Source organism: Pseudogymnoascus destructans, assembly GCF_001641265.1.
Source record: "Pseudogymnoascus destructans isolate 20631-21 unplaced genomic scaffold scaffold_21, whole genome shotgun sequence".
Taxonomy (NCBI): Eukaryota; Fungi; Ascomycota; class Leotiomycetes; order Thelebolales; family Thelebolaceae; genus Pseudogymnoascus; species Pseudogymnoascus destructans.
The window spans coordinates 141,803-160,746 of NW_020167540.1; the positions used below are offsets into that span (position 1 = coordinate 141,803).

At 49.4% G+C, this 18,944-nt stretch overlaps 8 protein-coding genes across 8 annotated transcripts; 3 read left to right on the top strand and 5 right to left on the bottom strand.

Annotated features, from left to right (window-relative positions):
- Positions 1-244: 244 nt before the first annotated feature.
- REV1 (deoxycytidyl transferase) lies at positions 245-3,919 on the bottom strand (the record flags this gene model as incomplete). The annotated part of the gene is made up of 1 exon (XM_024471524.1): positions 245-3,919. One exon carries the CDS (start codon positions 3,917-3,919, stop codon positions 245-247), a length of 3,675 nt encoding a protein of 1,224 aa, XP_024321217.1.
- Positions 3,920-4,353: 434 nt separating this feature from the next.
- VC83_07962 (uncharacterized protein) lies at positions 4,354-5,935 on the bottom strand. The gene is made up of 4 exons (XM_024471525.1): positions 5,564-5,935; positions 5,387-5,512; positions 5,235-5,332; positions 4,354-5,183 (listed from the first exon to the last, which is right to left on the bottom strand). The coding sequence occupies exons 1-4, from the start codon at positions 5,613-5,615 to the stop codon at positions 4,503-4,505; spliced, it is 957 nt and encodes a 318-aa protein (XP_024321216.1). The 5' UTR covers positions 5,616-5,935; the 3' UTR covers positions 4,354-4,502.
- Positions 5,936-6,063: 128 nt separating this feature from the next.
- PHB2 (prohibitin subunit) lies at positions 6,064-7,240 on the top strand. Its single transcript, XM_024471526.1, has 3 exons — positions 6,064-6,352; positions 6,436-6,791; positions 6,842-7,240. The coding sequence occupies exons 1-3, from the start codon at positions 6,115-6,117 to the stop codon at positions 7,169-7,171; spliced, it is 924 nt and encodes a 307-aa protein (XP_024321215.1). The 5' UTR covers positions 6,064-6,114; the 3' UTR covers positions 7,172-7,240.
- Positions 7,241-7,967: 727 nt separating this feature from the next.
- VC83_07964 (uncharacterized protein) lies at positions 7,968-9,978 on the top strand. The gene is made up of 3 exons (XM_024471527.1): positions 7,968-8,799; positions 8,910-9,252; positions 9,312-9,978. Exons 1-3 carry the CDS (start codon positions 8,530-8,532, stop codon positions 9,830-9,832), a joined length of 1,134 nt encoding a protein of 377 aa, XP_024321214.1. The 5' UTR covers positions 7,968-8,529; the 3' UTR covers positions 9,833-9,978.
- Positions 9,979-10,168: 190 nt separating this feature from the next.
- Positions 10,169-11,977, bottom strand: VC83_07965 (uncharacterized protein). Its single transcript, XM_024471528.1, has 2 exons — positions 11,652-11,977; positions 10,169-11,600 (listed from the first exon to the last, which is right to left on the bottom strand). Exons 1-2 carry the CDS (start codon positions 11,740-11,742, stop codon positions 10,393-10,395), a joined length of 1,299 nt encoding a protein of 432 aa, XP_024321213.1. The 5' UTR covers positions 11,743-11,977; the 3' UTR covers positions 10,169-10,392.
- Positions 11,978-12,260: 283 nt separating this feature from the next.
- On the top strand, positions 12,261-13,406 carry VC83_07966 (uncharacterized protein; the record flags this gene model as incomplete). The annotated part of the gene is made up of 1 exon (XM_024471529.1): positions 12,261-13,406. The coding sequence occupies one exon, from the start codon at positions 12,261-12,263 to the stop codon at positions 13,404-13,406; it is 1,146 nt and encodes a 381-aa protein (XP_024321212.1).
- Positions 13,407-13,565: 159 nt separating this feature from the next.
- On the bottom strand, positions 13,566-14,098 carry VC83_07967 (uncharacterized protein; the record flags this gene model as incomplete). Its single annotated transcript, XM_024471530.1, has 2 exons — positions 13,566-13,793; positions 13,934-14,098. The coding sequence occupies 2 exons, from the start codon at positions 14,096-14,098 to the stop codon at positions 13,566-13,568; spliced, it is 393 nt and encodes a 130-aa protein (XP_024321211.1).
- Positions 14,099-14,377: 279 nt separating this feature from the next.
- On the bottom strand, positions 14,378-18,148 carry MNR2 (CorA metal ion transporter). Its single transcript, XM_024471531.1, has 3 exons — positions 17,269-18,148; positions 15,108-17,213; positions 14,378-15,058 (listed from the first exon to the last, which is right to left on the bottom strand). Exons 1-3 carry the CDS (start codon positions 17,544-17,546, stop codon positions 14,782-14,784), a joined length of 2,661 nt encoding a protein of 886 aa, XP_024321210.1. The 5' UTR covers positions 17,547-18,148; the 3' UTR covers positions 14,378-14,781.
- Between the last annotated feature and the right edge of the window lie 796 nt (positions 18,149-18,944).

Sequence of the window (18,944 nt, forward strand, 5' to 3'; positions counted from 1 at the left end):
GGTCCGTTAATGTTTATAGTAGGATAATGAAAATAGTTGCGTAATGAAGTGTGTTCACCATGATAACCTGCCACGACAACATTTTTTCAATAATAGAATTCTATGAAAGCTAAAAGCCCACATATTTAATTTGGTATAAATTTATATAATAAGTTAGAGAATTGGGGAGAAAAAACATATACGGGTAATGCGGATGAAAATAAGAATTTAACTGGGTATCATAATCTGTAGCAAAAGCTAAAGTCTAAAAGTTGAAGTCAATGCTCCCAACTCCACGTTCCGAAACGGCCTGCTGGATTTGTTCCTTTATTCCATCTAGTGCTTCCCTCCATCCCTTCTCACCTATTTCCGTCTGGAACCCATCACCGCCAGAATCATAAATTAGCCATACCATCCACTTCACAACAGAGACGGCTTTTGCCATGTCTTTCTCATCAAGCACCACCCGTCTCAAGTACCGCTCCATGGCCTTGACATCATCCTCATGCGGGCCTTCGTTTCTGAACTCAGTGTACCACTGACTAATAGTCTGCCGTAGATCAGGCAGTACTGATATGTCTGCCGTAGTGAAGGTTGGCTTTGGAGGTCGTGGGGGTAGTTGTAATTTACGCTGACCCCGAGGGGGCTCCGGAGGTCTCTTCTTGGTCTTGTTAGGTGCGACAAGACCAGATCGGGCGGCAAGGCGCGCTCGCTTGTGCTCTGCGATTATCTCATCGCGCATGTCCTTCGGAATCGCAGCCAGAAAGTCTGGATCAATGGCATCTGCATCGTTGGTCATATCACCAGGCCGTGTGCTCGATTCGGCTTTGCGGCCAGTGAAAAAATTGGATTGAACCAGTGTTGAGTTTGAGGTGCTCTTGTTATGTCGACTCTTTACTAATAAGCTTGTATGTTTTTTGGTCGGAGTCGTTGGTTTCTTGGCTAAATTTGACTTTCCTGTCTTGCGTGGTGAGAGAGAAGCGACCCTTTGTTGAGGCAGGTTGCCATGAATGGACCCATATGAAGCCAAAACCTCAGCTTTAACATATTCTGGTAGTAATTCAAAGACTTCTGGATCCAACTGAGACGGAAAAGGTGCAGTTGAAGGAACTAAGTTAGCCGACAATGAGATTGACTCTGGTGTTGCTGCTTTGGATCGTGACTCCGAAGCTGCCCTTGACAAATTGCTCCACGGAGAAGCCCGTGAGGGTGTAGTACCCTTGGTCTGAGCTAGTAGTCTTGATCGAATATTCGACGGTAACTCAGCCAACACGGCTGGGTCAACCTGAGTGGGAAGAATAAACTGGGTACCGGTCAAGTTAAGGGGCTTCACCGCACTTGGATCGGCAGCATTTGCTCTGGTAATTGCTGCAGCTGGATGGACAGGTGTTTCTCTTGGCTTAAGTGGGCTGTCAGGATCGATGTCTTCGATATCTGCGCAAGGTCGATTGGGTGTTGGTTTAGACTTCCGAGGTGTTTCTGGATCATCTATCGGATCTAAAATCTCATGGCGCGGCGGCCTTGGAACCGGAGGTTTTGGGAATGAAAGCGTTTTTTGGCTGCCATCAGGCCGACCATCCACTGAATGCTTTATCGGTTCTAGCTTCGTCATCTGAACACCAAGTCCTCTCAGCTCCCCAGGAGAAAAGCCAAAGGCACGGAGGACTGAGATTGCTTCTTTTGCGAGGATTTTGACTGTATTCGTGGCAACACCTAAACCGACACTCTTGTTGAAAACATCGCATTTGCCGTGGCCCAGGTGCTTTGCAGGGTCTAAAGGAGAATCTGCTGACTTCCGCATAATTTTAACGGTAAGTTGTCGCCCTTTGACTGCCTCGTTCATAAGCCGTTTATGTAATTCTCCACAGAGGTTCTTCACGAACTCCTCCGCTTCCGGCTGATTTATGAACCGAATTCCCCAGTTGACCTCCGCCGAGACAGATTTTCGAGTAATTAGTTCCCCGACCTCGGTGTGGTCAATACCACGCGAATAATCCCATATCTTTTCACCGGTCTTGGGTCCCAGAACGGTCATAAGCCTATCTTTCGTGGAATTTCGCACGTCTTTGACAAACTTGATGCCAATTTCTTCGAGTTTTCCACCGATGCTGTAAGCCACACCAGGTAGATTTTGAACCGCAAGCTCGCCAATAAAATCCAAAACTTCCTCTGGCTTGATCTGATATTGGCCCGCAGGTTTTGCCTTGCGAAGCGCAACTTTAGCAAGTAGGATGTTGGACCCAATACCAACAGAGACTGCACAGTTCGTAGCGTCTTTGATCTTACGGCGGACTGTTTGGCCAATTTCATCTGCCTTCTCCTGCTCCAGTCGTATGGTTTCTTCGCTCCCGCCAAGACCACCACACTCGCTGGCAGGAAGGCACAAGGACGAAATGTCGATTAAAGCCTCATCAATGCTTACACTTTGAACCACACCCCCTATGCTAAGAATAGCCTCATAGAATTTCTTACTCGCGTCTTCGTACGCAGGGAAGTCGTACGGCAAAACCTTTATATCTGGACATAGCTTCTGTGCCTGCTTCATCCACATGCCGTTTTTAACACCAAAATCTCGTGCAGGGTAATTGCAACTTGCAATTTCAGATCCACTTCCACTGCCATGTGCTACAACTGCTGGTTTATCGTCGTATTCCGGGGCACTCAGAAGAGATACCGCACAGAAAAAGCTATCAAAATCCACGTGCATCACATACCGTCGAGAGCCGGGTTTCCGTTTCAACCTATTCTTTTGGGATAGTGTTTGTTCAGAGGCCATCCGTTGAAATTTAGATTTGAGTTCAGCTTTCCATGTAGACAGATGATGAAGCCTTGATTCTGAGTAGAACTGCTTTAAAAAATCAGGATTTGCGGTAGATGATTGTCTGATTTTCGGGTCAGCTAATAACATGGCGTTGTGTTCTTCTGCTGTGACCGGCTTCTCTTCTTTACTGGCCCGAGTAGTCTCGATCGAGCGTGATCTCTTGCGACCTCGAGGAGAGGACAAGGCACTAGTTGATTCGCGGACTTCAGTAGTCTCATCATATATTTGCTCCACTGCATCGACCGAGGAAGATCCTTTCGTGAATTCGAGTTTTGTGGACTCTGAAGCCACAATATTGGACTCTGCAGCATTTAGGGCGTCTTCTAATGAGGATGTAAGCTCAAAGCTCTCTGTATTTGATAACTTGAGTTCATTATCAGGCTCATCTGCGATTTCGTCATCGTTGGGTTTGGTGTGAATAAGATGTTGTGAATGATGATGGGAACTCTGCGAGTGTGCATATGTCGTCTTGCCATCACTTGTCCGCCTTATACTTTTAACATCCAATGCCTCCTCCTCATCGTCGATCTCATCCGCAATATTCTTAACTTGGCTGTTATACCAGCTGGTCTTCGTTTGGTCCATATAACCCTTCTGTCTGGATTCCACTTTATTCACAACCCTCCCCTTTTCAAACCCCAACGTTTTTTGGCCTACCCCTTCATCCAGGACCTTATAACTCTGCCATGGCAGCACTTTTCCATTGGCCATGCTATCCACTATCCACGCTGGCTTAACGATCCTGTAATTCCGAAACTCAATCGCCTTCTTCGGCGTCAAGTTCGCCGCAATAATATGCGTTGCTGACGTCTTTCCATCAAGATACTGCACGAAGCCGCCCCCATGAGTGACGATCAATTTGTGCAAATCGTTCAGTGAAGGCTGCGTATATCCATTGACATAGGCAACTATGCCTCTGAAAATCGGTGGCTTATCTGGAGATTGCGCCCTGAGGTCGGCATCAAGATTTTGAAGCTTGATCTTCTTTCGGCGGAAGTACTCGAAAAATCCACCGAAATCTGAGCCTGTGTATTCCTCGCCTTCTTCAGTGTCGAAGGTATGCTCTGCGATGCGTTTATGCGTCGCCTTGGAGTTCTTCTCCAGCTTGGAACCCATCATGGGCCTACAAAATCCTCAAGTCATCGCCTTGGTTATTGGGTGAGTTACTTTGTTCTGTTCATGTTTCACTGCGCATGTGAGATAACTCGTATAATGTTCTTAAAGTGGGATAAGTCCTGTCGCCACCTTGAAGTTGTTGAAGACGCGCCAGAAACACGCAGTCACATGACTGATTACGTCACATGCAATACTGTCAAACACAACGACGGAGGAGGATTGAGTGTCTGTCGTCTCCTTCTTACAGCATTATAGAAGTCGAGTTTCACTCACTGTTCATGGTATTTGTGCAAGGAAAATGGTGGCAGATCCTAATTACGTGGATTATCTTGTTGGTTTATGAATCACGTGTATGAATCGAGCAATGTGCGAAAACACCAACGGAAACTGAACCATGATATCTTTCATATAGTTACATGAAGAGGTAATAAATCTGTAATATTTATCCCAATGAGTAATGAGTAAAAGCCAACGCTGTTATCTTCCCAACCCACCCATACATCCAACGCCCCAGACCATGCCCTGTTCCAATTGCCCGACGCCATGAACATTTGCTTTCATTCAACCTAGCTTTGCGCCATAAAAACTACCTAGGCATGAACTGGGCTCTCAAAGCTAACAGCTGGTTTCTCTCTGCAGGCGCCAACTGATCGATCAACTCTTGCGGCATGCTCAGAACTTGCTGGATTAAAGCATCGGCATCTGGCTGCCCAGCTGCTGCTGGAGGTGGCTGCTGTTGGTAGCTTTGTTGTGGCAGTGGTGGGTATGGCATTCCATGAGTGGGTGGAGTGCCCATTTGTCCTGCGGCTGGGTATCCACTTGGTGGTGCATATCCTGGTCCTGAGGCAGATGGGTACTGCCCCTGAGGGGGCTGCGCCTGAGTTGGAGGCGCCCCGGCTGCTTGTGGAGGTGGCCCTGCAGCGTCCACCACAGAGGCGAGAGAATCAGTACTGACAAGACCCATGAGTAGTAGAGCCTGGAATATTGCGTAGGAGAGCTGAGGGGCCTGGCGGAGAAGTTCGATGGCTTTGCCTTGGTCCGTCGTGACGAGAGACTTCATCTGGGAAAGTACATCTAGAAGTTGCGATGGCGGAAGTGTATTGAGTGTGCGAGAAATCGAGTCTGGGCAGGTGAGCCCGGGAGGAAGATCGATCCCTTGGGGCAGAGGAGGTAAAGTGCTTGCGCCGTTCGGTGGAGCCATGCCAGGAGGGGGGACGGGCACTCCGTTCAGGGGGAGAGGAGGGTGTTGGTAGCCTGTTGGGGCAGACTGGAATAACGATCAGTATGCGGTTCATATATGATTGAAATAAAGTCTTACTGTCTCGTCTTCCGCGCCGTCGTTGGAAAAGTCGACTCGAAGCTTGCGGTTCATAATTTCGTAATCATTGAGATTTCGCACTGCCGAGGCTGCAGAGTCTGGTGGATCGAGCATTAGTACCTGCTCATCTTCAAAGAGAATATGCTACCTACCTGAATCTGGGTATTCTGCGAATCCGAAGCCTTTGGGACGACCAGTTTCGCGATCATACACCAGTCTGAAATTAACAACTTTGCCCGCGCTACTGAATATGTCTATTATCTGCTCTTCTGTGAGGCCTATTTGTAGTTTTAGCGGATGCGATTCACAAGGCGCAAATGTAACCATACCATACGGGATGTTGCCCACGAATACCGACTTCGATGGGGGCTTCGTCGACATCGTGGTGGTTTAGGCCAAGGACCTCTGGAAGTGTTGGCGCTGTTTCTGGGATGCGATTGTTTGATATAATTGAGACCACAGAAATTGCACAGCCTTCAATCAAGCACAACGGCCAATTCAATACTTGGACGAAGTTGACCTTCACGTTCACCTCATGCGCAAAGGTTGGAGGAGATGGGGACGAGATGGAGTATATCTGCAATAACTCTCACTATATGAAGACTTTCGCCTTTACAGATTCCAAGTAGTACCTCAGTCCCAGCATCAAAAGTGATGAAATGAGTAAAGGGATTGTTCCACAACAATGCATAAAGACCTGCTTTGGTTCTCTGTAGTCGCGACAACTTTTGTGGTAGTTAGCTTGGATTCTGAGATGTGAAAGTGCGCTAGTACGTATCGGGAGAGTACCGTTGACATCTCGAACAATTCTCCAGCAACGCTCAACCACATCTAGTATCCGGTCACCAATTTCCCACAACACCTTCTCCAATACGCAACTATGTCGCTTCCTCCAAACGCCCGCGATGCTTGGTCGCAGCTCACCAAGATGGCGCAGAATGCGCAAAAGAAGGGCGGAGCCCCCGGCCCAAAAGGTGCAGGAGCTGGACTCGGAGCTCTGATCCTGTTAGGAGGTGGAGTTATGCTGGCAAACAATGCGCTTTTCAACGTCGACGGTGGTCATCGTGCTATCAAGTATACGAGATTGGGCGGTGTGAAGCAGGAGATTTACGCTGAAGGTTAGTGAGGTCCATCCGGCGATGCTTATGAAGCTATTGGGATTGAGTACCCGAGCACGCGCTGACTTTCCGGTTCTACATAGGCACACACATTAAGATCCCGTGGTTCGAGACTCCCATAGATTACGACGTACGCGCGAAGCCACGAAACGTCGGCTCTCTTACGGGCACCAAGGATCTTCAAATGGTCAATATCACCTGCCGTGTGCTTTCCAGGCCAAGAGTCGAGGCCCTTCCCCAGATCTACCGAACATTAGGCACCGATTACGATGAGAGAGTCCTTCCCTCTATCGTCAATGAGGTGTTGAAGAGTGTCGTGGCACAGTTCAACGCGTCGCAGCTGATTACCCAGCGTGAGAACGTTGCCCGTCTCGTCAGAGAGAACTTGTCCATCAGAGCCGCCAAGTTCAACATCATGCTTGATGATGTTTCCCTCACTGTATGTCATACTCTTCCTCAGTTTTACCTTCTTGTACTGATCAAACCTAGCACCTCGCCTTCTCCCCCGAGTTCACTGCCGCCGTCGAGGCCAAGCAGGTCGCCCAACAAGAAGCCCAGCGTGCCGCATTCGTTGTCGACAAGGCCCGCCAAGAGAAGCAGGCCATGGTTGTCCGCGCCCAGGGTGAGGCTCGTTCCGCAGAGCTGATCGGTGACGCTATCAAGAAGAGCCGCTCGTACGTCGACCTGAAGAGAATCGAGAACGCACGAGCGATCGCTACGATCTTACAAGAGGCTGGTGGCAAGAACAAGGTGTACCTGGATTCCGAGGGATTGGGACTGAATGTTACTGAGGGCTACGAGGATAAGACGAAGAAGTAATGTGAGAGCGGAAGGGAAATCTCCACTGTATTCTGAGCGCTTGCTGTATAAATATCAAAATGTATAAGACTTGTCAGTTGGTCAAAAAGCCGCTCTATTTATAATCGTCTGTTCATATTCGTCTGAAGCTCGGCCGTTGGGTTACGTTCGTGGAAGCGTGCTTTGGCAGTGTGCTCACTCCTTCGCCCCCTCCTCCATAATCCAACGTCCATTCACCATTGTGTCAAGTAGAGAGTGCCGACCCTCCTCCATGCAATGCATTTAGTTACCACCACGAAGAGCAAGGACCAGATGCAATGTTGCGCCGCCTTCTAGGTTGTATTCAGTAGCTGTCTTGTCGTCAACCCTATGCCATTACATTGTCAGCATGTTGTTTCCAGCGCCACCTATCCCAGGATCCATAAGACCGAACATACATTTGCTTGCCTCCGTAAATCAGGCGCTGTTGTGCAGGTGGAATCCCCTCCTTCTCCTCAACCTTTTCCTTAATTTGGGAGACCTTGAAATGGTGTTAGCTATGTGTAAGTCCAAATCACGGCGCGAGTATCGCACCACGATGTCGGAGGGAAAGAGGCAGAGCACGGAATAGTACCTTGTAGTCGTTTTCGATATCTAACTCGATCTCCTTCCCTGTGAGTGTCCGGACCCTGCATCAGGTGTCAGTTGGGTCCTTGGCTTCCTGCTCTCTTCTGGAGTTCATATCTTGAGGCTTACTTGATTAACATCTTGGGCGAGAGGTATGCGTGATATGGCAGATAGTGTAGTTGTATGAGTCGCACTGAGTTGGAAAATGCCTTGTGGGAGAGAGAGCACAGCAGGCTGATAATAATCCACAGCGAGGCTGCCGAGAGGTGGTGCGGGACCCCACAGGAGGTACTCAGTACTTTCTCGCGGTTAATGGTAAGCGCCGACTTGTGACGATTTAACGTCATCAGATTATTGCTGTAGACTATTTCTGTGCACGTCTTGATGCAAAACTATGAGGAAGGGGAGTATCTTTAAGGCGTATATCTTAGATTACTGTTTACTTGCAATTGATGAACAGGGCAAGTGCAGAGGCTCCCAGATGGTTCGATTTCGATGGAAACCCCCCCTTCTCGACGTTTAATATAGCTCACTGCGGGGTGCCGTGGCAGACGTCACCTCCTTGATGTGGCACGGGTTTTCGGAATGGCTCTTAAACTGTTCTCGCACTTAAACCTCATCTCATTCGCAACAACTCTCCCATCGTAGCTGCCTTTGAGCCACGGGTCAAGCTCATTTCGTGCCCATTCAATTGTCAACCCTGAAGTCTATAGCTTTCACATAGCTACCTCACCCCAACTTAAGCTGCACCAGCCCAAACCACCAGTCAAACAATGTTCAAGCGTGTCACAAGGAGGCTGAGCAGGTCCTCACAAGATCTAGAGGACCAAGCACCGCGAGATATAAACAAGAGCGTTATGATGAACAAACCGCGTCTGGTTATTGCAGCTTCCTCTGAGACCTTCGACCATGCAGTTATCCACCGTTGGAGACACGAAGGCTTTGATGTGCATTATGAGCACGTACATGGAGATTCTCGCTCTAGTACATATGCAGTAGAAGCTCACGGCGACAACTTAGAGCCGGGAGAGAATTATGCAATCGTTCGTTGCCATCCCCCGCTCTTCTTTATACCTTGTATGCAGAGAAGATTCTGATAATTTCCACATCATATTACCATTACCAGCCATGGATGTCCGCTAACACACAATAGATAGCATACGGCGAAGCAGCTTCCGTTCTATTGCCCAAAACGTTTCAGGCCCGGGGTAAACTCTGTGCCATCGTTGCATTCTACCCCTACGCCATACCAGATCCTAGCTCCATGCCGCCCAAGGACCTTCGCGTGCAAGTCCATCTCGCTGCCAACCAGAAGTTTGCACCCAAATACCCACACTTCAGATACCAAGGAACGCACCCCGGCTTCGACGAGCATAGTAGGGACACATACGATCACATTGCGTCGGGTCTGGCCTGGAGCAGAGCATTGGATTGTGTGAGGCGAGGATTCGGCATTGATGTTGATTTGGAGGATATATGGGAACGCCATCTTGCTCGTAAGATGATCCCTCTCTCCAGCACTCGCCTTTGCTCGTTACTAATACCAGATCTGCAGATGAGTTCGTCACTCGCGACGCCGCCGCGACGATAGAAACGATGACTTCCCATCCTTCGGTAGTCCACATCCCCACCCTAACAGGCGGCGTGGGCAAGCACGAGCTCTTCCGCTTCTACCATGAGTTTTTCATCCCGTCTAATCCCGCGAGCATGCGCACTACGCTTCTCTCTCGCACTGTTGGCCCGGACAAGATCATCGACGAGATGTTGATCTCGTTCACTCACGTCCAGGAGATCCCGTGGTTGTTACCGGGGGTGCCACCCACAGGGAAGTATATCGAGGTTGTACTCGTTAGTGTGGTTAAGATTATTGGCGGGAAGTTGGAGTCGGAGAGGCTTCATTGGGATCAGGCCAGCGTGCTTGTCCAGGCTGGACTGTTGGATGCGAAATTGGGTGCGGTGGGGTTGGGCCAAGGAGGCGTCACTAGACTGCCGATTGTTGGTGACGAGGCCCCTCGGGTAGCGATGGGGGGGAGAGAGGGATCGGTGGCGTTGAATGAGTTGATTCCTGAATGGTAATAGATGGAGGGTTTTATAGTAGAGATGGGTTGAAGTGAGGTGAGATGTGGAACTGATTATTGGCTATAGTGGGCAAAATGCGGATGATAGATGATTGGTGAAGTTTCTGATAAGTTATTAGATTTAACATAGCACAATATGGCACACAATGAAACTGTTGATTTGCTTTCCCAATGTTCGTAGTCGTGCCTCCAATAATCGTTCAAGAGATTCGTCTCATACAGAAAGTTCACGACTTTGGCAGGCTGCTTCAGGTCAATCACTACAAAGACTTCGGGGCTACACGAGAAGTATTCATGGTAATGGTTCATCAACTTTCATATTAACATGCATCGTATGTATGGTATCTATCATGTATGGTATCTATCATGTATGGTATCCATCGCTCCAGTAATTGAACTCCTTTATACGTGCCAGTGCTTTCTGCATATATACCCCACCCTCATACTCCTCCGTGATTTATGCGTGCAAATGCTTCACGTGTGTATATACCCATATACCCCACCCACATACCTATCTCCCAAACGCCCCAGACGATGCAAAAAAACAAAACAGACTGACTACGCACGGCGAGGTCTCTTCGGCGTCATGAAAGGATCCGTAGGTGGTGGGCGCCTGAAGATCTTCTTTGGTGGACCCTTCATTAGGCTTGCATTCTTCGACTGCTCTGTGACTCCACTCGGGGATGACTGTCTCGAACGCGCAGGTGGACTGGCACTCTTTCTCTCTTGCAATCGAGCTTCCCACTCCTCCGGCGGGACATCAGTTGTGCGCTTCGTCGCTGGTTTGACAGGGGAAGGGCGGTAGGTGAATGGATCGGCATAATCCTTTCCGTGTAGCTTGCGCTTGGCTGTCGCGCTGAGCTGGCGCTCATGGTACTCCCCGAATAGCTTCTCAATATCATCATCGTCATTCGCAGAACTTGCGTGAGTGTCCTCGGACGGAGTGTTGAAGTCGAGGACCTGGGCAGGTGCAAGGTAGGGTTCTTGCTCTTGGACGACCGGCTTCCTTGCTCCAGACGCCTTGATAGCTCGAAGTCGTGCCTCGCGGTCTTTCATGGCTGCGTTTGGGACGGGGATACCAGTAGCGACTGGGGAATTGCGCGGGCTGAGCTTCTTCTTTTCAACTTCAGCAGCCTTGAGGTACTCGTTCACCATGCCAGCTGGGGCCTTTCTGATTTGGCTCCGAAAGTCAGGGACCTTGGCTTTACCTTGTCGCCGGGCTGCGATTGCCATGGCGGCCTCGCGCCTGGCCTTCTCGACAATGTTGACTCGCTTCTTGACTCCTGTTGCGGCATATCCAATTGTGGACACCGATGGAAGGCGACGACCTGGAGCACCAATACGGTTCCCAGATCTGCCGCCGCGACCGACAATCGGGACTCCGCCATCATTTGCACGCATACGCGAGTCCCTCGGTATTTTTGGCATGTATCGAGCTTCGACCTTCTTGCTGAGGTTGTTTTTCTGTTCTTTCTTGATGCCGGCCAATGCCTGGCGGAGCTTCTCTTTATCGTAGTCGATTTTGGCCTTCTGTTCGTCCATGTACTTCCTGTAAACAGCAGGCCAGTCTGCAGGATTGCTTGGGCGATAGTTCTTTTCACGCCAATTCTCGACGTCGCGTTGGATGAATCTTTCCCACAGTTCGACCGTTTCGCCGATGATTTGAGGGGATGCAAGCTCTATTTGACGCAGCTGCTCAGGGATTTTGATTCTGGCAAGAATTGGTTTGACGGTTTTGTATGACATGCCGCCAACATCGTATATATCTAAGAATTTGTTAGTTGATGGAGCCTGTAGTCGTCATAAAGGAACCATACCTTTGATATTTCTTATGGCTGCCCTCTCACACATTCTCTGCAGACTGAACGGGTTCAGATGAGCGCTCTTCTCCTCTTCCTTGGAAGCCATGGTTCGTATTGGGTTCGGTGTTAACTCGAGAATAAATGAAGGGGCTTTGTGCCTTGATAAATTGCTGTCGTTCAAAAAGTGATTGATGGCAAAGTGTGAGTGAGCAAGTGCAAGAAGTTATGAATGAATAACGGTCTGTTACGAGTAATATTTCAACGAGCCAAGTAGAAAATATTCTTCGCAAGATAGGCGATCCATTGTGGTGATATTGTCAATAGGAAGCGCTTCCATTGTCGTGGTGGGTTCAATAGAACTACAATAGGAAAGTCGAGGCTGAGGTTGAGCCAGCTCATATGAAAATGGTTTAGCGTCGAGAGTGGAGCCGACAGGGATTGGTTGGCGTCAAGCTTCAATCTCAGCCTCGCGGCGGGAAGGCCTGTGGCATTTCCAGATCGGAACAATAACACCTTCAATTGAATTTCAGTCAATCGTCGCAACAACGAGTGTGAAAGCGAACTCACGGTTTGGAACTGAACATTGTCACCTCTTTAGCCAAACCCAGTTTGAACTCACCAACAATGGCTTCCTTCCAACTCCTCGGCCAACGCGAAGAAGACGAACTCCACAAAACCCGCATCCTCAACATCGAAGAGAAACCCTTCAAGCGCATCACCAAACGCCTCCTCGCCCCCGGCGCCCTCACTTCCACTCCCCTCTCTCTCCCCCCCACTCCTCCCCCCGACACCGTCTCCACCCCCGAAGCCGCAGCGGAGCAGGAAGCCACGCAGCAAAAACAGCTCGACGAGCGCCGCCAGTTCCAGGAAGACGTGCTCCTCGATTTCGCCGCTTTCGACAGCAGTATCGCCCGCTTCCAGTTCTTGCGGAACTCGAATGAGCGAGAGCGCGAGCGCTATGCGGCGGAGAAACTGAGGATTCTGGAGGCGGCGCAGGATGTTAAGTATAATACCGCTGAACTCAGGGTGAAGTTAGAGAGTGCGAGGGCGACGCTGGACCAGCGGAAGGGGTTTGATAAGTTGGCGGAGAAGATCACGAGTAACCGCATGCTACGTACGAGGGAGGAGCAGGCCGCGAACTTGCTGAAACTAGAAGAAGAATGCCGCGAGTTAGAGAGGGAGAGAGAACAGTACGGCGAGACCTGGGCTGAGAGACGCGAACAATTCGGACGCATCGTAGAAGAGGGCGTGAGGCTGCGAAGGCTAATCAGAGACGAGAAAGAGGAAGTAGAACGCAGAGAGGGGATGGGTGATGCTGGCGAAGAAGATAACGAAGTAGGCGAGGCAGGCAGCAGAGATGGACAAACACCAAAACACGACGGTTTAAGCGGCGAAGCAACACCGAGACCGGATGGTGCGTCGACACCTAGAGCGAGGGGTGCGAGCACGGAGGCGGAAAGTACGTATAAGAGCTCGAAGCTGAAGCCGGTGTCGAATAGTTACTCGAGGTCGAACAGTCGCGCGAGTAGTCGTGCGGGAAGTCGCGGAGGAAGTAGACCGGGGAGTCGTGCAGCTTCGCCCACTGGCTCGGAGAGGAGGGGACAGGTGGCTGAGGAGGGCGATGCGGTCATGGCAGATGCGGCTGTTGACTCGCCTATGGCGGATGCGGATAGTGCTGTTGAGGAAGGAGAGGAAGTGGAGATTCCAAAGGCTACGGTGCATGAGCCCAGTGCGTCAAGTAGTGGTGAGGATAAGATGGATACCACTTGATACCAAGGAGCAGAAGTCGCTCAGCTTGTATAGATAGTAGCTAGCTGTATACTACCTGGCGCAATACCCGATCACGTCGTTCAATATGCTCAGTTCCCCCATAGACCTACGCCTTGCATATTACCCAATTCACCTCCACATCACCATTCATCCACCCCCTCACACACCTACTCCCCTATCCACACAACCTAACGCCTTCACCGCAGCATCCTTCAACGCCTTCTCCGCGCTCTCAATCGCGCTCTTCGCCTTCACCACCTCCTCCTCAGTTTTCTCCCCGGGGTTCTCCAGCGCCTTCTCAACCTGATCACGTAGTTTCTCGAGGTTATCCTCAATCCGCTGCTTGAGCGTTGGGAAGACAGCCTTGGTCTCCTCAATAGCTGCTCTCTATTGTTACGTCGTTAATACACTGTTGCACTGTCACGTGCAGCTATTCCTGGTTTGCCAGGAATATGCTGTTTTGATTGAAAGGGGGGAAGAGAGGAGAGATGGATAGTTGGGGGGGGAAGGGGGGGGTGGTAGCTCACCTCTTGCTTCAGGGTATACTCCCTATTCTCATCCTCATCCGTGCTCTCCTCCACCCTCTTCAGGCGCGCCTCCTGCTTCTCAAGCTCCTTGTAGTAAGACGCATCCTCCTTCACCAATCGCTGGAGCGAGGATGTCGCGATGGCAAGTGGGCTTGGTGGAGGCATTTTGACGGGTTGTTTGGTGTAGTGGTGTAGAGGTAGTGGATTGGATCTTGAGCTGGAGTATTTGAAGGTGTTATGGGTATATGGTGATGAGGTAGGGTTTTGATGGTGGGGTTGGTGGGGGTGTGTGTAGAACCTTTCGGAACGGAGTAAGAAGGGTCCCGAGCGCGTAAGTTAACTTGCCTTTAAATCGACTGCCAACAACCTCGTCAAGGGTTAGAAAGGAGGTTATAAATTAGAAATACATCAACGTGTGAAAGTCTTGGTTTCAAATTCTACTTTGTGGGTTCAAATGTATAAAGATTGCTGTTACCACTATACTATAGCTTCTTGTTCACCAAAACAATGTTCATAGACCGCATTTTCGCACGTTTATCAAATTTCATATCTCGTCTGATATTCGGCTACTACCAGCTCCAACCAGTAGACAGGCATATAAGGCGCTGATAGATAATATTATATCATCCATATATATAGTAATATGCCCATTTAGATCCCATCAATGACCCCCCAAGAACAGTCTGTATCCAATAAATGCTCAAAGCATACGCCCAACAGCACATAAACCAGCTGTTAACCCCCTTTCTAGACGCTAAATCCAGTGTCAAAGCAAACATTTTCGTTGATACGAAGTCAGTTCTCGAACCCATGCTTGCATGTCGAACTCCAAATACTGCTGTACCCGCTCATACAATCCGGTAGAACGTCCTCGCCATCAAGAAGCAACTCAGCCCAAACACCAACAGGCCGACAGTAATGCACCAAAACCACGTCAAGCTGTTTTCCGCATTCTGTCCAGGCACCCAGACGTTCATTCCCCACAAACCGGTGATAATATTCATAGGCAGCACGATCGTTCCCAGCACCGTCAATTTTCCAAGAACGTCTGCAGTCTGCTCTTGTCTCTCGTTCATGCGAATATTAATCTGAGCGAGGTAGTTGCCGTGTGACCGGGCGAGAATCCTGTTACAATTAGCGTCATATCAACTAGATAAGAAAATGAGGGGCGTACTTCTCATAGTGACTCAAGTTCCCCGTCATAGTCACAATATGATCCTGAATATCCCCCAAATATAGCCCAATCTCGCTCCTCGGCGCAACATCCCAATGCTCATTGCATCTCTTCGCAAACCCCTTAATCACATCCGCCTTATTGCCGAGCAGTCGATACAGACCCATGACCTTCTTCCTGCAGTCTCCAACACGCCTGAGCATGTCGGCGCCGTTTTCTACAGTCTTTCCGCCTGCTTCGGAGCGTTTCTCATCTGTGGAGTCGCCGGATGGTGGAGAATGCAACATTAGAATCGCGTCGTCGATGTCGTCGACTTCATCCTCGATGGTTTGGATCAATGGTGCAAATACATCGGTAATATCGTCGATGATGGCGTAGGAAATCCAATCCGAGGAGAGGATCAGGTAGTCTTTCAGCTGGCGAATTCGTCGCCGCACGTTTGCTGGGTGCGGGGTGAGCGAGAAGTGGAAGCTGATGATTCCTTCACGGAAAACGACGACATACATGTTGACAGGCTCGAGGAAGTCTTCGTTATTCATATCCTGCTCAAATGTCCGATAGTTGACAAAGTAGTAGTTACGGAACAGTTCCACCTTCTCTCGCGCTTCTTGAACCATAATGTCCTCTGCGGTAAGCGGATGAATACCGAATGTTTTGGCTATGGTTTTCATTTCCGCTTCAGATGGAGAGAACACGTCTAGCCACCACGTTGGCCTGTCTCCGTAACGCTTCGGTCGTTCTCTGGGGGCCTCTGGGGACTTGGTGCCGGCTGAAGTTTGCTCGGTTGTAGCTTCTTTAGCTGCCGCTGCTGCTTGATGAGGATCTTGTGGTGGCGGTAACGATAATTCGGTGATGTTCATGGTGTTCGCAGAGCTTAGTTTACCCCTGTGAGCGGGAGTTGAGACTTTTTCAGAATGCCTGTCCTCGGGCACAGTTGAACACGGGCTCAAATCCATATAAGAGCTTTGGCGAGTTGTTGCTATATATTCCATATTATTGCCATTTGAATGAGTACGCGTCTGGTATTGTTCTGACGGCAGAAGCCCCGGGTACTGATCCTCGTTGTCGTCGTCAGACGAGTCGCTTAATTCGGGGCGGTCAGGAATAAATAGCTCCTTAAAACCTAGGCCAGGTTGTTCGAGCTCTGATATAGTCTGGCTGTGGATGGTGCTTGGGAATTCTTCGTTGAAGTAGGTAAATCGGTAAGGAGCATCCTCCTCTACCCGATGCCAATTCCGCGAGTGGGTGGGACGCAGACGTCCTCCAATAAGCTGCGGTTCAACCATTCTCTTTGCTCGCGCCTCTTCACTTCTCCCTTCCTTCTCAATTCTGCTCCACTCATCAAGAACAGCCAGATCAGGCCACTTTGGACGTCGGCGTCGTACATTTTGGTGGAATATACTGCCTTCCCGTTCCGCAACGTCTTCTTCTGCAATTTCCGTGATTTCTGACATAGCTTCCGCAGGAAAGCACACATCCTCCTCTGCTCTTGCGGCGATTGTCGGGCGTCGTTCCAATCTCTCGACCAGCGAGCCATGCACTGACCGCCGGTCGGGCGTCGTCTCGCCCCTGTCATGATACTCGTCCGTTTCTTCTTCTTCAAAATGATCCCTATCACTTGGGAATTCATCTCGTCCCAGCATGTCCCCAAAGCTCATTGGCTTATGGGCCGGGCTCATCGAAGGGCTTCCTGGAACAGAAGGTGGGTAATTGACGTTGTAAGCGCCCGACGATTGAGAGGGAAGAGGGGCGGGCACCTCTCGGCTGGTCGATTTCGATACTCTTTTCCTAATATCGGACGAGCTGCTGCCATTTCGACCATATCGGCTCGGTTTGGGTCCCGACCCCATACTTTGTTCTCCGTATCCACTCCTTGGCATAGAAGTAGCAAGCATCGGTGTCCGCTCGTCTGCCTCTTCGTCCAAGTTTTCTTCATTATTGGGCCCTGAGTATCCACGCTTCAACTGGCGGCTGCGAACACTTTCTTGGGAGGCAAAGGGGTTTGTATATTGTGGCCGGATGGAGCCGGGGGATTCGTAGATTGACTGGTCAAATGCATTATGTTGTAATGTCGAGGCTCTTCGAGGCCTCATGAACTTCTGTTCTCTGCAGTTTGTTAGAATAATATCTTCCAGTTGCAAACAACACGCCATAAACGTACCGGTGATCGAGCAGTGCCTCGCTCTCTAAGCTCGTATTACTCGAGTTCCGCCCTTGTAGTCTGTGCAAAGGGGACCTCGCAGTGCTTTGCTTAGTTTTGCGATCTTCTGAGGTCTCGAGGACGGCCGACACATCTTCTTCTTCGGAGGGCGATGAAAACGACTGCTTCGTTGAGCGCTTCTTTTTCCCTCCTCTGTGATTCCTCTTCTTCCTCGGGGCCTGGAACGCCGAGGCTCGACTGCTGCTCACGCGCCCGTCTTGGCCTGGAGGCTGCTCCATGTCTTGATGGGCGTGGCGATTAGCGGTCGGGGCTTGCCTTTCGTTGTCGCCGGAGCTTAAGGAGAGGTCCGGCACATGGTTTTCTCACAGTAGAGGTCGCTTATTGGCAATATAGGGCACAGTAAGTCTCGACTTGGAGATAAATTTGGAGTATATATGGTGTGGCTGAGTTGAGGAATAGACGCCGAGTATGTGCCGCCTTGGTTCCACGACCTGGTTGAATGTCGCGCGCTAACTTAGCGGGGGGATACCTTGGATGGCCAAACCGCCGCAAGCAGGTCGTGCGCCCACAGATCCCGCGTTCCTTTCTTCTAGAATGAAACATAATATATACATAATGAATCGGCCGAGAATCTGGCATTAAGATATATCAGTTTTTCATATTGTTTCCTCGTTCTTGACGGGTTGGTTCTCCCTCACAGCAATGGAAAAAGTGGAGTCTGACGTCACCACGTCTGTTCACCTAATGGGCTAGCCTACAGACAAGCTGAGGCAGCAAAGCTCTAACAAGGCTTCTACCCCTATGGCTAGTATTTGGAATCCAGCAACGAAGCTTTGAATCTCCAGAGCTACATATTTATATGCAGGCAGCTGGCTAAGCACCTGATGCTGGAGGCTTAAATCAGATCATCCATGATCTGAGCGGTACAGCGAGAAATCGGAACAACATATTACCGTAGCGTATACCTTAATTCAACTTGAGCTCTAAGCGCCCGATACAGTGTGGAATTCTCACTCCTAGGCACCACTCCTCTGAGACTAGCTTAGGGGTGGAAGTATTCAACTATATAAAGTAGTTACAGTAGCTAGATTAATAAAATATGCTTTTATTAATCACTGTTCTAAAGACTGGTTGATATGCCTGTAATTATCATTATTCTATTCTTACAGACTGCTACTAAAGTTTTACATGTAGTATCTCCCTAGCTAACTTAACTCTAATCTTCAACTTTGAGCAAACACTATTTACTAAATAACGTGGTCGGACACTAAGTTGACCACGTTATTTAGTAAATACCGAGTTTACTGCAACACCGAGTTGATCACTTTTCTATACCCTTACCACCTCGAAATATAATAAAACCACCACAACACATAATATTCATTAAGACTACTCGGAATCTAATGAACTAGACATATTTACACCGTTAGGACAAGTTAGCGCATAATGACCAGTCTTTCTGCAATTGCCACAGTGTTGTGTAGTCAAATGTGTAATGGTGGGTGCACCAGATGTGAGAATCTAGCCACCCAAGGAAGGAATGATTTTACTAAGACAACACACTGTCTTAGAAAAAGAGCCAAAGGGTCGTAGCTTAGACTATTCCACAATGCAGCAATCAGGTGTATGATATATTGGAGTGGTTTAGACAAGTTGTAACAAATGTTGAGTCTGAG